The sequence below is a fragment of the Tiliqua scincoides genome, chromosome 4 (assembly GCF_035046505.1).
Source record: "Tiliqua scincoides isolate rTilSci1 chromosome 4, rTilSci1.hap2, whole genome shotgun sequence".
NCBI classification, from domain to species: Eukaryota; Metazoa; Chordata; class Lepidosauria; order Squamata; family Scincidae; genus Tiliqua; species Tiliqua scincoides.
In genome coordinates this window covers 172,514,781-172,534,254 of record NC_089824.1, presented here as the reverse complement: position 1 = coordinate 172,534,254, position 19,474 = coordinate 172,514,781, and the positions used below count along the sequence as shown (strand labels likewise).

Sequence of the window (19,474 nt, the reverse complement as noted above, 5' to 3'; positions counted from 1 at the left end):
TCCCACAAAGCCTCCCCACAATTCCCAGAAGCCCCTTTGTCTCCCAGTTTGGAGAAGAAGGGAAATGCCTCCTTCTTTTGCTGCTGCCTCAGAACATTCCTGGCAAGTCATTTGCAAAGAATTTCACCCCCACAAGCTTAGGGGTCTGGTTTTTAAGACCCCAGGATGTGATCCTCATTTCCATCTGAAACAAGGTCCCAGGCTACAATGCACTATTGCTTAAGAATAACACCCATGGAAAGCAGTGGGTCTGCTTCTGAGTAAAGTGGGTTGCAACTATAACAGCTCAGTCCTTGTTGCTTGTCTCCCTGCTGTGAACTGAACTGCACACTCCCAATTACATGTTTTATGTTGCATGTTCTATGTGGAGCCTGTGGTTTCACACACCAGACTCCTTAAAGAAGGATTTGATTAATGGTCCTACTGGTATGTTGTTTACAGGCACAACACTTACTCTGACAGTGTTTACACAAATGTTTTGAAGACCAGAATTTTAAAAGTTAATGAACAAAAATGCATCTTATGATCTTTTATTGTATTTTTAATAAATTAGAAACTACAGTCTTTAGGTAACAATTACTGGTAGGTTATTTTTCAGGATCTGGCCTCGGGTAAAATCAGACAAAATTATAGTCAGACCCCCCCTAAGTTCAACCCCCGACTTATCCGAAGGTCACAGAAAATTCTGTGGTTGGGGCTCAAAGCCTGCCCTTGACTTATCTGTGAGATCGACTTATAGGCAGACGTCTGTGGTGTTTGCTGGCAGGGCCTTGCTTCACAACTATTCAACACAACTATTACACCAGTAGCTCAAGATCAAAGTAATTCAGGCAGTGCACAAAAGGTTGAATGATTCATATTCAGAGGCAGAACAGTTGCCAATGTAATATTTGGGGGGGGGGTTAAGTGTAAAACCTCTCCCACAGCTCTATTAATAAGTATTCCTTCTCCACATTGTGTTTTACACTCTAATGTTACACCTTTACACCATACAGTGCTGTTGCTCAGCTGTAATTTGGAACAATTCAGCCTTTGGGTATGGCTACCACGTCTTTTGAAGCATACTGTTCTGTACAGCATACTGTACAGGGGTGACTGCAACAACTACCGCGGCATCTCTCTCCTTAGCGTTGTAGGAAAGCTGTTTGCCCGAGTTGTACTAAAGAGGCTCCAGGTACTTGCAGAGAGCGTCTATCCAGAATCGCAGTGTGGATTCCGAGCCAACAGGTCCACCACTGATATGGTATTCTCCCTTAGACAACTGCAGGAGAAATGCAGAGAACAACGACAGCCACTCTTTATAGCCTTCATAGATCTCACAAAGGCTTTCGACCTGGTCAGCAGAGACGGCCTCTTCAAGATTCTCCCCAAGATTGGATGTCCACCCAGGCTCCTCAGCATCATCAGATCTTTCCACAAGGACATGAAGGGCACTGTTGTCTTCGATGGCTCCACATCAGACCCTTTTGACATCCGAAGCGGAGTGAAGCAGGGCTGTGTTCTTGCACCAACCTTGTTTGGGATTTTCTTCGCTGTCCTGCTGAAGCAGGCCTTTGGAACTGCAACAGAAGGCATCTATCTCCGGACCAGATCAGACGGAAAGCTCTTCAACCTCTCCAGACTGAGAGCAAAATCCAAAGTCCAGCTGAAATGTCTGCGTGACTTCCTCTTTGCCGACGATGCAGCTGTCACTACCCACTCTGCCAAAGATCTCCAGCAGCTCATGGATCGTTTTAGCAAGGCCTGCCAAGATTTTGGACTGACAATCAGCCTGAAGAAAACACAGGTCATGGTTCAGGATGTGGACTCACCTCCCTGCATTACAATCTCTGAGCATGAACTGGAGGTTGTCCATGACTTTGTGTACCTTGGCTCAACGATCTCCGACACTCATTCTCTCGATACCGAGCTAAACAAGCGCATCGGTAAAGCAGCTACCACGTTTTCCAGACTCACAAAGAGAGTCTGGTCCAACAAGAAGCTGACGGAACATACCAAGATCCAGGTCTACAGAGCTTGCGTCCTGAGTACACTTCTGTACTGCAGCGAGTCATGGACTCTTCGCTCACAACAGGAGAGGAAACTGAGCGCTTTCCACATGCGCTGCCTCCGACGCATCCTCGGCATCACCTGGCAGGACAAAGTTCCAAACAACACAGTCCTGGAACGTGCTGGAATCCCTAGCATGTATTCACTGCTGAAACAGAGACGCCTGCGTTGGCTTGGTCATGTCGTGAGAATGGATGATGGCCGGATCCCAAAGGATCTCCTCTATGGAGAACTCGTGCAAGGAAAGCGCCCTACAGGCAGACCACAGCTGCGATACAAGGACATCTGCAAGAGGGATCTGAAGGCCTTAGGGATGGACCTCAACAAGTGGGAAACCCTGGCCTCTGAGCGGCCCGCTTGGAGGCAGGCTGTGCAGCATAGCCTTTCCCAGTTTGAAGAGACACTTTGCCAACAGTCTGAGGCTAAGAGGCAAAGAAGGAAGGCCCATAGCCAGGGAGACAGACCAGGGACAGACTGCACTTGCTCCCGGTGTGGAAGGGATTGTCACTCCCGGATTGGCCTTTTCAGCCACACTAGACGCTGTGCCAGAACCACCTTTCAGAGCGCGATACCATAGTCTTTCGAGACTGAAGGTTGCCAATACAACTGTACAGACTGCAGCTGGATGCTAGCTCCAAGTGTTTATGAACCCTGTCTGAACCAATTAAGTTTTCCCAATTGCAGATAAAGTTTATATTGCAAGAACATATGGGCTCAGGATTTTAAATGAATGTTTGCAACAACACTGATGGTTCAATAGTTTAAGTGTGTGAATCTAGATTTATATTCCTTTGCCATATGATCATGTTTTACTAGATATCTAAAGCCTGTGACCTTTGGATTTTTTGGTTTTGCTTGCTGGACAGTCTACCAAATGCTATTTGGTTAAACACACAAGTTTGCTTTCAATTAGAGGTTATATCAGATAGGCATGATCTTGGCTGGAGGAAGAAAAACTATTCTAGCTGTTACTTCCCAAGCTACTATCTTATCTACAGAGAGTGCCATGACCCTTTGAGTAATAGCCATTTCCTAGAAAAGTAATAGAACTTACAAGTGTTTCTGGTAAGATTAATTCAATTCGAAAATATGCTTTTCAACTTTTGAACTGTTTGCCAAGAAATATACAAATCCTGTACTGATCAAATAAAGAACAAAGAAGCGGTTGGCCCTCTGGATGGTGAGGGAGGGAAAGGGGAGATAAAAGGAGACTTAGAGATGGCAGAGAAATTAAATGAGTTCTTTGCATCTGTCTTCACGGCAGAAGACCTCGGGCAGTTACCGCTGCCCGAACGGCCCCTCCTGACCGAGGGGTTAAGTCAGATAGAGGTTAAAAGAGAAGATGTTTCAGACCTCATTGATAAATTAAAGATCAATAAGTCACCGGGCCCTGATGGCATACACCCAAGGGTTATTAAGGAATTGAAGAATGAAGTTGCAGATCTCTTGACTAAGGTATGCAACTTGTCCCTCAAAATGGCCACAGTGCCAGAAGATTGGAGGATAGCAAATGTCACGCCTATTTTTAAAAAGGGAAAGAGGGGGGACCCGGGAAACTATAGGCCGGTCAGCCTAACATCCATACCGGGTAAGATGGTGGAATGCCTCATCAAAGATAGGATCTCAAAACACATAGACGAACAGGCCTTGCTGAGGGAGAGTCAGCATGGCTTCTGTAAGGGTAAGTCTTGCCTCACAAACCTTATAGAATTCTTTGAAAAGGTCAACAGGCATGTGGATGCGGGAGAACCCGTGGACATTATATATCTGGACTTTCAGAAGGCGTTTGACACGGTCCCTCACCAAAGGCTACTGAAAAAACTCCACAGTCAGGGAATTAGAGGACAGGTCCTCTCGTGGATTGAGAACTGGTTGGAGGCCAGGAAGCAGAGAGTGGGTGTCAATGGGCAATTTTCACAATGGAGAGAGGTGAAAAGCGGTGTGCCCCAAGGATCTGTCCTGGGACCGGTGCTTTTCAACCTCTTCATAAATGACCTGGAGACAGGGTTGAGCAGTGAAGTGGCTAAGTTTGCAGACGACACCAAACTTTTCCGAGTGGTAAAGACCAGAAGTGATTGTGAGGAGCTCCAGAAGGATCTCTCCAGACTGGCAGAATGGGCAGCAAAATGGCAGATGCGCTTCAATGTCAGTAAGTGTAAAGTCATGCACATTGGGGCAAAAAATCAAAACTTCACATATAGGCTGATGGGTTCTGAGCTGTCTGTGACAGATCAGGAGAGAGATCTTGGGGTGGTGGTGGACAGGTCGATGAAAGTGTCGACCCAATGTGCGGTGGCAGTGAAGAAGGCCAATTCTATGCTTGGGATCATTAGGAAGGGTATTGAGAACAAAACGGTTAGTATTATAATGCCGTTGTACAAATCGATGGTAAGGCCACACCTGGAGTATTGTGTCCAGTTCTGGTCGCCGCATCTCAAAAAAGACATAGTGGAAATGGAAAAGGTGCAAAAGAGAGCGACTAAGATGATTACGGGGCTGGGGCACCTTCCTTATGAGGAAAGGCTACGGCATTTGGGCCTCTTCAGCCTAGAAAAGAGACGCTTGAGGGGGGACATGATTGAGACATACAAAATTATGCAGGGGATGGACAGAGTGGATAGGGAGATGCTCTTTACACTCTCACATAATACCAGAACCAGGGGACATCCACTAAAATTGAGTGTTGGGCGGGTTAGGACAGACAAAAGAAAATATTTCTTTACTCAGCGCGTGGTCGGTCTGTGGAACTCCTTGCCACAGGATGTGGTGCTGGCGTCTAGCCTAGACGCCTTTAAAAGGGGATTGGACGAGTTTCTGGAGGAAAAATCCATTATGGGGTACAAGCCATGATGTGTATGCGCAACCTCCTGATTTTAGGAATGGGTTAAGTCAGAATGCCAGATGCAAGGGAGGGCACCAGGATGAGGTCTCTTGTTATCTGGTGTGCTCCCTGGGGCATTTGGTGGGCCGCTGTGAGATACAGGAAGCTGGACTAGATGGGCCTATGGCCTGATCCAGTGGGGCTGTTCTTATGTTCTTATGTTCTAACTAATAAATCTTCTCAGTCAGTTCTTTCTTGAATGCTCACAAGCATAAATTTAATTGTAGCCCAAAAGTTGATTTGTGTTTTCCAGTTAGAAATATGAGTTAGGTGAAACACCATATAAAACTACTGTCTCTCTTTGTAAGTGTAACCCTCTGAATTAGTTAATTTCGTTTGAACTGTATAGGTCAACCTAAATGAGACATTAAAAATAACTCCTGGAAGCGTTTCCCTATAAAATACAATATAGGCCCCAGCCCTACCCAGATTAGGATTGTGGCATGGTGAAAGGACATTTTAGCGTTTTAAATCTGCAACATTTTCCTGCCCATAATCCCACCCTCCAGCAAAGGTGCAACTGTAGCAAATTTCATCTTTGAGGCAGACAGCCATGGGGGAGATGAATTTTGGCAGGAAACTGTCAAGGGGTTAAAGCCATCCACACAATGGTCCCAATCTAGATTCTACTCTTAGCTATTTTAAAGGCATGCATAGGAGACAATGAAATGTTTCATGTCTCATCTCATTTGTCTGTATATCTGCCTTTCATAAGGAAGAAACTTTGTGGTTGCACTGGATAACATGAAGGATCTTGATTGCAAGAATTCACCTTTCTTTTCCAACAGACAAGCACAGGTCAAGGATTTGCAACAGCAGTGCAGTATGCACTGTTCCACTAATGCATTTGAGATATTAATGTTAGTGTACTTCATTACATGAATCACTCTTTGGCTTGGTCAAAGTCAGACTGATTGGTACCTACTCAATAGTACAGGCAGAGGATCTGAATTTACATATAGCTAATGTACTGTGTTTTAAGGTCACTATTAGAGGAAAGGCTTCTGTAACTCAACTGCAACCAAAGCAAGGTGGAATGCTTGTTTTAAGGAAATATCATTTCTCACTTCAGCATACAAAAAACTGAAAGTAAATTTAGTCCAGTCTATACACAGTACTACAATAAATTAACCCAATTCATAGCCCACAAAGCCCAAATATTTTAAAATTTATATCCCACCCCTCCCTTGGGAACAAGGTGTCCAAGGAGGAGTACAACATAAAATACAGTTAAAAATACTGTTTTGCCACATAATGAATGTTTGTCAGAATGCTGTTTGCAAATACATCTTCGTCACACTCATAATTTACATTTTTATAGGAACACTTGAAACATCTTGTGTGTAATAAAAATAGTGTGAAGTGGTTCTAACTACCATAAAAGGAGAAGTAATCAGAGTCAGTAACCAAGATGGAGTGTCCTTTCTCCAATGCTTGCCAACTCTTGAGAAGCATGCTAATGTATCCATGTCAGAGTGACAGATGATGGGGAAGACATGCTAAATTCAGTCCATCTGCAGTTGTGATTACCATAGCTGTGGTTGATGCATACTACTTTTCCCATGGCAGAGGCAAGGAGCTTGATCTGTGATGCATCAGAATCATTCTTGCTCATGACAGAACAGATGGCACCTTGTAAAATCACTACAAAAAGTAGGCATGTTATGCCCACTACATTATGTATGTTATGCCCATTACATTACACTATTTAATACTTGTCATGGTGTGTGGATTTCCCTCAAAGTAGATATATTCAACATTATGCTCAATTTTAAAGGGACTGTTTCATAAATAGTGTTTAAAACAATCTCCGATATAGCATGTTGCTTCTTTAGATGGAGCCTGAAGTACTGTATCTCTCAGGGTATCAATCATATCCTGTTATAAAGACAGTAATCTGATGCAATTAGTTAGGGTAAACATGACACTAGAAGACCTACTTGCTGCATCAACCATATGTCAATTCAAAGGTTTTGGAAGAACTTGATCCTCTTGTAAGGGACCCATAATAGAGCTTATTATCTTGATGGCCATTACCCCTTTGGGCAACTCTGCTATCTCTGATTGAAAATATAGACCACAAAAAGCTTATGCTGAAAAAAACTACAAGACTCTTCAGTGTTTTATATCTCAGAGGAGGAGCCGATACAAAAGGAATTAATTCTGAGTAAACATCATGGGATTGCACTGAAAGGACCAGTGAAATTTTTAAAAAGCATGGAAATTATATTGCACTATGTTGCAGGCCATCTGTAATGGAGCTAAAAAAATTCCATGGAGTGTTAGAGGTATTTGGTAAAATTGACAAAAGAGAAATACAGGAGCAGGTAAAACAGAGAAGGACGGGTATTCCACAGAGCCCCCATCAGATAGCTGAAAAATATTAACGAGGATACTGTGGCCAAAAGCAGACTAACAAATTAAATATTATGAAAAGTAAATGCATTAAGAGATACCTGGAATAACCTCAAACTACAAACAGTAGAGGTCTGGACAGACTATTTAAACTCTTCTATTGGTTCTTCTTTATGTCTGGTTTTCAGAGGAGGTACAATCCTGAACAGGTTTATTTATTTCATCTGATGCTTGTGAGAACTGTCTTGAAAGCTTCATTTAGTTTGATGGGAAATAAATATTTCCAAAAAAACCCAAAACCAAACCAAAAATATCCTACTTTCATTTCTGCCACTGCACTGACCCTCTACTATAGCTTAGTGGCCTTTAAAACTCAGTCATTAAATTTGATCCTCACATATCTTAAATGGTCATTCTAGTAGATACCATTCACACATATTAGATTTGTAAAATGTGTTTTAATATTGGTTCACAAAAATGCAAATTGGAAATAGCAAGATTGTGATACAACAGCAGGCTTGTCTATTATGTTGCCTGCTATTATGTACAATTGTGCATGATGCAGGTCATTATTTACATATACTGATAGGAACGTGCACTTGGTTTCTATAACTTTTTCCTTTTGCAGAAGATGAATCACCATGACTAACCATACAGTCACTTCTAGCCATACAAACTGTCACTTCTAGGCCCAGTGCTTCACTGTACATATAGCCCTTAATTTGTCCTCTCTCTCTGTCATTAAAATAGGCAACCCGTTTGGCTTGCCAGTCACCCTTGTCCAACGTCCTCGACATTGTCTATACTTCATAGTCTCCTTGGATCTTGTGTTGTGGAGAGCAGAGCCATTCAGACAAGCTTCCCTTCAAGCCAGAGGAGATCCTGAAGCACCTAAGCTCTCAACTAACATATTCTAAGGGTATTCAAACACTTCAGAAGTGTGTTAATTTTTTTTCCCCAACAGAGGTTTTCATTCATTAGTGAAAAGACGGTAAGGACGCAATCCTATCCTGTGCTGGAACAGGCAAGCCAGGAGGCTTGTGCTTTATCCAGCGCAGAACAGGTGCCAAAAACAGCTCAGCCAGAGGCAAGGGGAACTGTTCCCCTTACCTCTGGGAAAGGTGCCCTTTCCCGTATGGGTCTCCTCGGACTCGCGCCACCCCGAGGAGAGTGGCTTGACTGCCGGATCCCAGCCCTGCCTCCCACCCCCATGGCAGCCCACCAGTTCCCGCCCAGGAACACCTCCCTCCCGCCTCCCTCAGAGGCTTGCATCAGCCCAGCTTGTTCCAGCCTCTGCAGGCTGGTGTGCCTCTGCAAGCTGGCCTAGCCGACTCCTGAGGAGGTGCAAATGTGCCTTATGGCACGTTTGCGACCCTCCTGGGTTGGCACAAGGGACTTGCGCCGGCCAAAGTTAAGGGCAGGATTACACCCTAAATCCCACAGAAGGCTGGCATGTTGGCAGCCCTCAGTTGTCCTTGAGAAATGATCCAACATGGAGTCTGAAACAAACAGACTCACTCTTAGCTGAGAGAACCGTGGTGGTTTCTGTGGGGGCTCTTCATATGGCCGGTCTGCCAAGGAGGCTATTATACGCTTACGATGGCCAAGAAGATTCACCTTGAGCACCTGTAGCAAAGAATAAAGTTAGTAAAAGATGTAGTGAAAAGCTTCCTACATTCTGACTTATCACTCAATATTAAATAGTGCTGCATTATTCATCTTTATTCATGAAGTACCTGGATTTTGATTTTCACTGGAAATTAAATATGATGAGCACTTACATTTACTAGCTCCAGCTCCCAGAGGTTCTTCACAGAGTCTATAGAGCTGTAGCCACTTGACAGAAATGATTGAATGTAGTCCTGCAGCCCTAGGGAGTCAAGCCAGGCAGGAACAGAAGGCTGAGTCCCATCACAGCCCAGGGATTTCACCTGCAGAAGGTGCAAGATAGCAAGTTATTTTAGCTACATGAGAACCAGTAATTTCAGGTTTCCAAAACAGATTAATTCAATTATATAACTCAAGATCTTATTTTGGCTGTTGCAACTACGCAAGTTGCAATACATAACACTATAAAACCCTGAACAGTATCCAATGAGATACAAAGGTTAAGTATATAATGTGGATAAATGACTTTGCGGGCCCTTTTGACTTCCCTCCACAAGAAAAGCTCCTGGGGGAGGAAATTTGGAGTGCAGAAGTGGTGGAAAGGGCTTTTAAATCACCACCTGCTGCTTCTCTGCCCCATACTTATTCCTCCACACCGCCAGTGATTTCACAAAATGCTAGGCATCTCCCCCACCTACCCTACTTCAAACCACCCTTTATAGCACTTTTCTGGGAAATGCAATGGTTAATTAGTCCCACAGTTCCCTTAATGTCCCAAAGGAAGTTGAAAACACGTACAGGTAGAGACTAACATTCTAAACACCTATGGACACAGGCACCATTACCACAGAGAGCAAAGGAACAAATCCAAAAAGGTACTTGTTTAACACAGTGTATCTTATCATGTACTACTTCGTGTAAACATGCTAGGTATCTTTTGTAATCATTTGCATTTAAAAAATAACTGTGATATAAAAATCTTAGAGGCTGCCAGTTCGAAACAACAGGAAGTAACCGAGAACTGATGACACACTGATATACTGATAAGCTGACCCTCAGTGGCAGAGAGGAGTTGCTATCAAGTGGAGCGTGGGAGGTGAAGGGCCAGAGAGAGGCCAGACCGGGAAGGAAACCAGCTGGAAGGAGGAATTCTATGAAAGACTAGAACTATTCAATTGTAAAAATTCCTACGGGGGTTTAGAACAGCCTGCCTATGTAAACTGCCTTGGATTAAAGTCTGAGGAGAAATCTGAGGATCAAAGAAAGGCGGTATATAAATACCTGTATAAATAAATAAATAAATATTTCATCTTTAATAAGAGATTTAGATAAAGGAAGGATTTATTGATGCATTTAATGACAATGTTTTGTACTGGCATCCTTGGAACACTGAAACCTTCCATTGTCTACACCAGCCATTTTCAAACACTGTGCGGTGGCACACTGGTGTGCCGTGAGTGGTCCACAGGTGTGCCACAGGAATTTTGGGGAAGGTCATTTATTAATAGGGCTAATGGGAGATGTGAGCCCCCACTGGCAGCATGGTATGCCTTGTCAATTGTCAAATACCTGGTGGTGTGCCTTGACCATTTTAGTGCCTTGTCAGTGTGCCATGAGATGAAAAAGGTTGAAAATCACTGGTCTGCACAGATGAGGAAACACACTTAGGTAGTTTAGCAAGTCCTTAATACACCATTATCATCATCTTGACTGTTACAATAAAATGTAACAGAACCTGCCAATGCAAAATTTGTTCACGTTTGGGCCTGCTCTGGTGGAATCCTCCAGTTTGTAAACCTGTAGTTTGCACAGATGATACAGAAGCAGCTTTTGTCTTTTGGGAAAATTCTAGCTGACCGCAATGTGCTACAATTTACAACTCAATTGCTGGGAAAAAAAACAGTGCCCTAATTTGACAGTAAGCCATCCAATTCCTATGATTATGGCAGAATGAAGTGATTTGTTTATCCTCTTGTAAGATGTCTATTCATGATCATGAAATGCAAGGTATTCTAGCAGCACTACTTTACAGTATTTTGTCGAATGCAGAAAATATGTATCATTTTGACCTTAGGAAGAGAACGTGCTGCCTGGAGAAGTTTTCTGCGGTGCTGTGGATCACTAATACCAATCTCCCGAAGATCTTGATCTTCCATAACATTACAACCCTGCAGGAAAACAAGAGACAGACATAGAAACAAGGAAGAGTGATTACAGAAAAGTGAAGTCTGTGCATATTACTGTAAATTACTAGTATTTAAATTACTAGTAAATTACTAGTAGTATAAAAATATGTATTCCACCTTTCCATTCTCATTTAAAATGTTTAAGATGACAATTTTGCACAGATACTATGAAAATAATCTGCTACTGGGTATAGAATTCCAAATCTCAGCTTTAGAATTAGAGCCACTTCTAGTTCTCAAGGCCATATAAAGACTAATGTGTGTAGAGCATGACAAAAGGGGGACAAGGTGAGTCAGGATTTCAGCAATCATATGGCTTTTCCAAGCAGCTGCAGAATTTCACAAACATGCACATTTGCATTGATTTATACAGATGAGAGAATTCAGCCTCTCTTGATAGAGGATTTGGATTACCTTAGTACAGAACTGGTCTTCTGATCATTGCTTCATTCTTGGCCAAAAAGTAAGAATGAGGAGCAGACTTTAGAAGAAAAATTCACAGCTGACGGCCAGCTGTGTATGGTTTTATACTGCAAAATCAGAATTTTCTCCAGACTGTTGAACACAACTACTTAGGAGATTGTTTCTGGTTTAAAGTTTTACGTGGCAGGACCCATAGTACAAGAGGAGAAAGGAATTGGGAAGTGAAGGGAAAGGAAATAATAGCCCATGAGGAACTGTCACTGTGGGAAACAGTTTTGAAAAAGGAGCAGCAAACTTGCAGAAATCCTCAGCTGCTCTGCTGAAAGGGGTTTCACTTCTGCCGCCACACCCAGATGGATGAGATTACCAGCAATACAACTGACCACCTCTTAAATCAATGACTTTTTGTAACGTTAACAAAATGCTTTTCTAGTGGTGCATTCCCACAATTTACAGCTTAAGCATTCATCCACATCTACTATGAGCAGCAGTCTTGCCTCAAACTTTCTCCAACCACTGTAGTCTCCTTGCTAAACTATAAAGTTATATAATATCTTAAAAAAGGAATTGTGCTATTCCTTGGTAACAAGACTACTTCAGCTCTTCACCCTCCTTGAAACATGTACATTGTACTATGCAGGACTGGCAGAAATATAGGACTATTTGACAAACTACAGTTGAGGCAAGCATTTATTGGGTTTAGCTTTTTGATTCAAAACCAATCTACAAATATGAGATGCTTCTAGGTAGCCTCTGTGATTTACGGTAGAACTCAACCTGAAAAGGGTTCACCATAGCTTCCCTTCTGTGGAGGTTCTAATGAGATTCTCTTGCTGCTGTGTTTTATTAGATAACTATTAACATAAGAACATAAGAACAGCCCCACTGGATCAGGCCATAGGCCCATCTAGTCCAGCTTCCTGTATCTCACAGCGGCCCACCAAATGCCCCAGGGAGCACACCAGATAACAAGAGGCCTCATCCTGGTGCCTTCCCTTGCATCTGGCATTCTGACATAACCCATTTCTAAAATCAGGAGGTGGAACATACACATCATGGCTTGTACCCCATAATGGATTTTTCCTCCAGAAACTTGTCCAATCCCCTTTTAAAGGCGTCTAGGCTAGACGCCATCACCACATCCTGTGGCAAGGAGTTCCACAGACCGACCACATGCTGAGTAAAGAAATATTTTCTTTTGTCTGTCCTAACCTGCCCAACACTCAATTTTAGTGGATGTCCCCTGGTTCTGGTATTATGTGAGAGTGTAAAGAGCATCTCCCTATCCACTCTGTCCATCCCCTGCATAATTTTGTATGTCTCAATCATGTCCCCTCTCAGGAGTCTCTTTTCTAGGCTGAAGAGGCCCAAACGCCATAGCCTTTCCTCGTAAGGAAGGTGCCCCAGCCCCGTAATCATCTTAGTCACTCTCTTTTGCACCTTTTCCATTTCCACTATGTCTTTTTTGAGATGCGGCGACCAGAACTGCACACAATACTCCAGGTGTGGCCTTACCATAGAATTGTACAACAGCATTATAATATTAGCCGTTTTGTTCTCAATACCCTTCCTAATGATCCCAAGCATAGAATTGGCCTTCTTCACTGCCGCCGCACATTGGGTCGACACTTTCATCGACCTGTCCACCACCACCCCAAGATCTCTCTCCTGATCTGTCACAGACAGCTCAGAACCCATCAGCCTATATCTAAAGTTTTGATTTTTTGCCCCAATATGCATGACTTTACACTTACTGACATTGAAGCGCATCTGCCATTTTGCTGCCCATTCTGCCAGTCTGGAGAGATCCTTCTGGAGCTCCTCACAATCACTTCTGGTCTTCACCACTCGGAAAAGTTTGGTGTCGTCTGCAAACTTAGCCACTTCACTGCTCAACCCTGTCTCCAGGTCATTTATGAAGAGGTTGAAAAGCACCGGTCCCAGGACAGATCCTTGGGGCACACCGCTTTTCACCTCTCTCCATTGTGAAAATTGCCCATTGACACCCACTCTCTGCTTCCTGGCCCCCAACCAGTTCTCCGTCCATGAGAGGACCTGTCCTCTAATTCCCTGACTGTGGAGTTTTTTCAGTAGTCTTTGGTGAGGGACCGTGTCAAACGCCTTCTGAAAGTCCAGATATATAATGTCCACGGGTTCTCCCGCATCCACATGCCTGTTGACCTTTTCAAAGAATTCTATAAGGTTCGTGAGGCAAGACTTACCCTTACAGAAGCCATGCTGACTCTCCCTCAGCAAGGCCTGTTTGTCTATGTGTTTTGAGATCCTATCTTTGATGAGGCATTCCACCATCTTACCCGGTATGGATGTTAGGCTGACTGGCCTATAGTTTCCCAGGTCCCCCCTCTTTCCCTTTTTAAAAATAGGCGTGACATTTGCTATCCTCCAATCTTCTGGCACCATGGCCGTTTTGAGGGACAAGTTGCATACCTTAGTCAAGAGGTCTGCAACTTCATTCTTCAATTCCTTAATAACGCTTGGGTGGATGCCATCAGGGCCCGGTGACTTATTGATCTTTAATTTATCAATGAGGTCTGAAACATCTTCTCTTTTAACCTCTATCTGACTTAACTCCTCGGTCAGGAGGGGCCGTTCAGGCAGCGGTATCTGCCCGAGGTCTTCTGCCGTGAAGACAGATGCAAAGAACTCATTTAATTTCTCTGCCATCTCTAAGTCTCCTTTTATCTCCCCTTTCCCTCCCTCACCATCCAGAGGGCCAACCGCTTCTCTGGCGGGTTTCCTGCTTCTAACATATTTGAAGAAGCTTTTATTATTCCCCTTAATGTTGCTGGCCATGCGTTCCTCATAGTCTCGCTTGGCCTCCCGTTTCACCTTCTTACATTTCTTTTGCCACAGTTTATGTTCCTTTTTATTCTCCTCATTAGGGCAAGACTTCCATTTACGGAAGGAAGCTTCCTTGCCCTTCACAGCTTGTCTAACTTGGCTGGTTAGCCATGCGGGCACCCTCCTGGATTTAGTGGAACCCTTCTTTCTTTGCGGTATACACCTCTGCTGTATATATGTGTTTATATATTAAACACGTGGTTTTAGAACAGCTGATCTTCAGCTAGTCTTCAGCTATGGCTGCATTTATGACCACAGTATGTATGCATGTATGACCATAATGGTAAGCATAGTGCCTTTGTTGACTGTTCTGCTGATTGTGGGTTTTACTCTTCTCTACATTCAGGTCATTACAGTTAATACTGTTCTCGTGTGAGGGTTCTTCACAGAAAGAGAAAGGTTCTTCAACCATGCAAACCAATGAACCAGGAGGCCACAATTGTCCCTGCTTCAAGCACTCTAGACCTTTGGAGCAAGGTTGAAGACCAATGGTTAGAGGGGTTTGAAAACTGTGTTTTTATTTTATTCAGAAGTAAACTCATCATGTTCAGTATGATTTGGGCTTACTGGAAACAAACACCTCTACCAATTGTACTTCCATCACTGGGTCTCTTTTTCCTGTTGCATCACTGCATCCCTGCTTCTTTCCTCCCTGTTGATCTCACATTTCTCGCTTCATGTCTCAGTGACTACATCAGAATCAACTGATATTGCATTTGAGAAGCCATAATCCCAAGTGCACTGCATGCTCCCCAGCAACTTGGATTCAGGCTATCCCCAGTCTACTTTCACTGTGAGCTCCACTGCATTGCTTTCCATCCAATCAATTTTAATAGCTTGATTTACATGACCTCCCCATTTCATACATGCTTGCCTTAATCAGTTATCCCTTTGATCACAGCTTACCAGTAAACCCCAAGCAAACCCCAGTAAACCCCAACTGCAGTTCAGCAGCCTGCCCTTCCTTCTTGTCAGCCTTGCTAGTTCACTGCAGTGGCACAGAGGGAAAGCTCATCCTTGGTTGAACTCCCTTGAGAAGCAGACAGAGAAAATTGAATTTATTTTTGAGCATCCCGACTATCCAGAGAAGGTCAATATCACTGTAATCTATCATTGTCTCCATGGAAATGAAAGCAACCAATCCCTCTTTGGAGGAGTTACTTTCATCATTGTACACTCTTTACAAAGCTCATTATTTCCACACTCATATGAAGTGTGGAATAATGAACGAATGAGTACATCCTGCTCAAAGACAATGATAAGTTACCTTACTGTATATCAAGTTTGTCTTATAGCTTCAAGCTTCAGAATACCCCCTCTATTTTTGCAACAGATGGAGAGAAAAAGGTGCTTCTCAATTTATTAATTGTAATCCAGCTCTAACTATCCTGAACTGTTGCCCAGTTGTGGTACAGTGCACATATACAGATACAAAAAAGTGTATGAACCAAATTCAAACCAGATGCATCTTTCTGCACACTATCCTGGCAGTTTGATTTCCTGCATACCCTTCTTACACTGACAGAATTGGATTTTGAGCAAATACCTTAATAGACATGCTGGGCTTTTCAAGCAGTAATAAATACATAGTTCTCATAACTTAGGGCCCAATCCTATCCAACTTTCCAGCACTGGTGCAGCTGCAATGCAGCCCCTAGGCAACAGAACAGATGTTCCCTTACCTTGTGAAGGCCTCCATAACTACCCTCCCACCACAGGATGCAGCACACACCCCATTGGCATGGCTACACCAGGGCTGGAAAGTTGGATAGGATTTGGCCCTCAGTCTTTGTTTTACTACCTAATTTTTATCTTCTCAAAAGCAAAAAGGATATATGATGCAATCTCCACATTTTCCAAAGCATAGTAACATGCAAAACCTAGGACGTGTACTACAATTGCTTCCACATATGCAGTGATGGAAGACACAAATAAGCTCTAGGATAGATAAATGCAGTATTACGCAGATTACGACAACTACGTTTTTCATACAATGCCAAATATAATAGAATGGCCACCTGAAATTTCAATCTTGTGTCAGCTATCAACATATTTGAGCAACAGCAACTATGGGGGGGGCAAAGAGGGAAATTCTCCTATGATCATTAGCACAAGTTCACTCTCAATTATATCCTTCTTTGGTTCTCTGAATATCAGAAACGGGAAACACCACCTCAAAACAGAAACCTTCAGCTTTAATGAACGCTGCTTACCATAACTATGGTAATAAAATATTAGAAATCCATTTGAGAGTGAATTCACCATCTGCTGAACGTGTGACGCCAGACCATTTTCTTTACACATGAAATGACAGCAGTAATTGCACACAGTGATGCAGGCCATCACACACTCAGTATGAGAGTATGGAGTACTAATTGCACAGAATTTTTGCTTGCTTTAGCCACTGTTGACATGGTGAGAAGAAATTGACATAACAGTATCCAGAATACACAGAGAGAATGCAGTTTCTGTATTTTTATAATACTGAACTCTGTCAATGATTGAGCCCAAATCTGTAGGGTTTAATGGCCAACGGAGTGCAGTATTGTAAAAACAGAGAAACTGCATTCTCTCTGTGTGTTCTGGATACTGTTATGTCAGTTTCTTCTCACCATGTAACAGTGACCAAAACAAGCAAATATTCTATGCAAAATTTAAAAAGGTATTTTTGTAATTAATATTAACATCTTATTTGGGAGGCAATAATCAAGAAACAAACTAAGTGAAAATTGCCAAAGTTGCTGGCTGTTTCTTTTTGAGTTATCAGACACCCTATGGCTTTATCCATTTTACAAAATGTTTTTTGAACACAGGAACATATTTTAAATTGATGTGTTACTCATCATTAGACTACATTTAATTTATCACACACAGGCAAATTTCTTCAATTATTTCTTCAATTTCTTTTTTACTAGAAAAAGAACCCAATGATTGTCTTTCAGTGACTTTATATAGCCAACATCAGAAGCAAGGCTACAAATTCCAGAGTCCTTCCAGGAAGCCGTCCCCTTCCAGCTCTGGTTAATGTCAACGTATCTGCAGCTAACAAACTCGTGCACTTCTAAACTTGGTGCCCATGTCCATATGAAGGTTTACATATTTGGGTACAAAGAACAAGCCATGAGCAATTGTTGAAATTTTTATTTTTACAAGAGCAGGTTTTACACCTGTGTAATGTGGCTCTTCTTACAGCAATATTCTTGTTTCTTCAAATGGGTTTACCTTGTTTTTAGCTTTCATTCTTGTAATCAATACTATAACATAACTTCTCTAAAATAAGGCAAAAGAAACATGACTTCTTAAGTCACTATTCAAAACTTTTCAACAGCAAGCAAGCTGCAGCATATCTTGCAATATCAGTGTGACTTAAGCTTTGGCACCATTATGCCAGTAGAGGGCTAACTGCCATAATCAAATGGGCTGGAGTCACTTGAATTAGTCTATTTTAGGTTTGCTCTGTGGCTAGATTTTGCAAATACCACCTTTTACCCAACCACTGATCCATAAAAACCACTGTATTCTTTTCTGCCTGCATTTCCACAAAAGCAGAATAGCACACTAATACAAGTTAAGTCATAATGGTCTCTGGGATTTTGGCTTGCTGTTAACATCACAACAGTAAGGGAAATGGTAACACAGCACATGTTGATAGAAAGAGAAATGTTTTGGATGCATGTGCACCAGGGAATCGGCATGCCCTTGGCTGCTAAGGGGAGTTCCTGTCAGTTAGAATGGCGTTAAAAGCTTACCTTGTTTGGGAATATGTGAAAACTGAGTCCATTATTGCTGTTCAATGGCACTTTCATGCTCAATTTCCTCAAGGGTTATGTTAAGGACAAGGTGATTTTGCTGCTCCGGCCCCGAGGTTTAATGGAATTGAAACACCACATTACCATGGCTATCACTCAGATGGACCAGGCAACACTGGTGCAAGTATGGGCCATATTGGATTACAGGATAGACAATTGTCGTGTCATAAAGGGTGGACACATCTAGTATTTGTAAGGTCTGTAAAAAGTTTAAACATTTCTCTTCCCATTATCATATTTAACTATGCTACTCTATCCCTTTCTGTTATGATGAAGTGGAACACTAAAGTCCCAGAGACCAATATGACTCACTCTGTATTTTTCCTGCTTGTCCAATCCAATATTTGTTGCAGTATTAAAAAGAGGGCCACACTTCTCAAGGAAAAGAGCAACAGAAACTCTTTCGCATATGTACGCTGAATTCACATATGTACACTGAACACATCTGAATTACAATTCTCAACATATTTCCACATTTCATTCCACTGAGATACAGCAAGTAAGTCTACTTTTCACCTAATGCACTGAGAATCAAGTGCTAACTATTAATTCAGACCTGTTTTGTGAAAGGACCTTTGACAAAAAAGTACTCCGACCAGCAACTTTAGCACCTTCGTTTGAACAGACGTTTAATTCTGGGCTACCAGTATCTCTATCTGATCCATGCTCTTGGCATTTTTCTAACACAATATTTTAGGAGCAGAGGCTGCAGCAGGGACTCATGTAGTAGCAAGAAAGGAAAGCACAATGTTTTTTCACAATCAGAAAGCTTCTGAAAGAATTCTGCAGGACTAGATATCTTCCCTCTATACCAGTGGTTCTCACACATTTAGCACCGGGACCCACTTTTTAGAATGAGAATCTGTCAGGACCCACTGGAAACGATGTCATGACCCAAAGTTACATCATCAAGCAAGAAAATGTTTAACAATCCTATGCTGCAATCCTACTCACACTTACCCAGGAGTAAGTCACATTCACTATTATTGTTAAAAGAATACACATAGTAGCTTGTTAAAAGTACAGGTCTGTAACATTTCCCCAAATGCAGTCACATACCAGGGTAGCATCAAGTCTAATATATTAAAAATAAAATATTGAAATGAATGGGGACCCACATGAAATTGGCTCGCGACCCACTCCTGACCCACAGTTTGAAAAACACTGCTCTATTCTATTAAAAAGTATTTACACACACAATCTTGTGGTTGGGGATTTCTTTAATATACCTCATTCAGGTATATTGCAAGATTGCCAATCACCAGTATAAAGGCACTGAATATACATATTTAGTATGTCAT

At 42.4% G+C, this 19,474-nt stretch overlaps 1 protein-coding gene across 3 annotated transcripts in view; it reads right to left on the bottom strand.

Annotated features, from left to right (window-relative positions):
• ANKS1A (ankyrin repeat and sterile alpha motif domain containing 1A) overlaps positions 1 to 19,474 on the bottom strand; it is a 170,947-nt gene that overhangs the window by 15,560 nt on the left and 135,913 nt on the right. For all 3 annotated transcript variants that reach the window (XM_066622832.1, XM_066622833.1, XM_066622834.1), the window contains exons 17-19: positions 10,963 to 11,061; positions 9,067 to 9,216; positions 8,804 to 8,911 (exon numbers count right to left, since the gene is read on the bottom strand). In XM_066622832.1, coding sequence (XP_066478929.1) covers positions 8,804 to 8,911; positions 9,067 to 9,216; positions 10,963 to 11,061 — 357 coding nt within the window. The remainder of the gene's footprint in view (positions 1 to 8,803; positions 8,912 to 9,066; positions 9,217 to 10,962; positions 11,062 to 19,474) is intronic.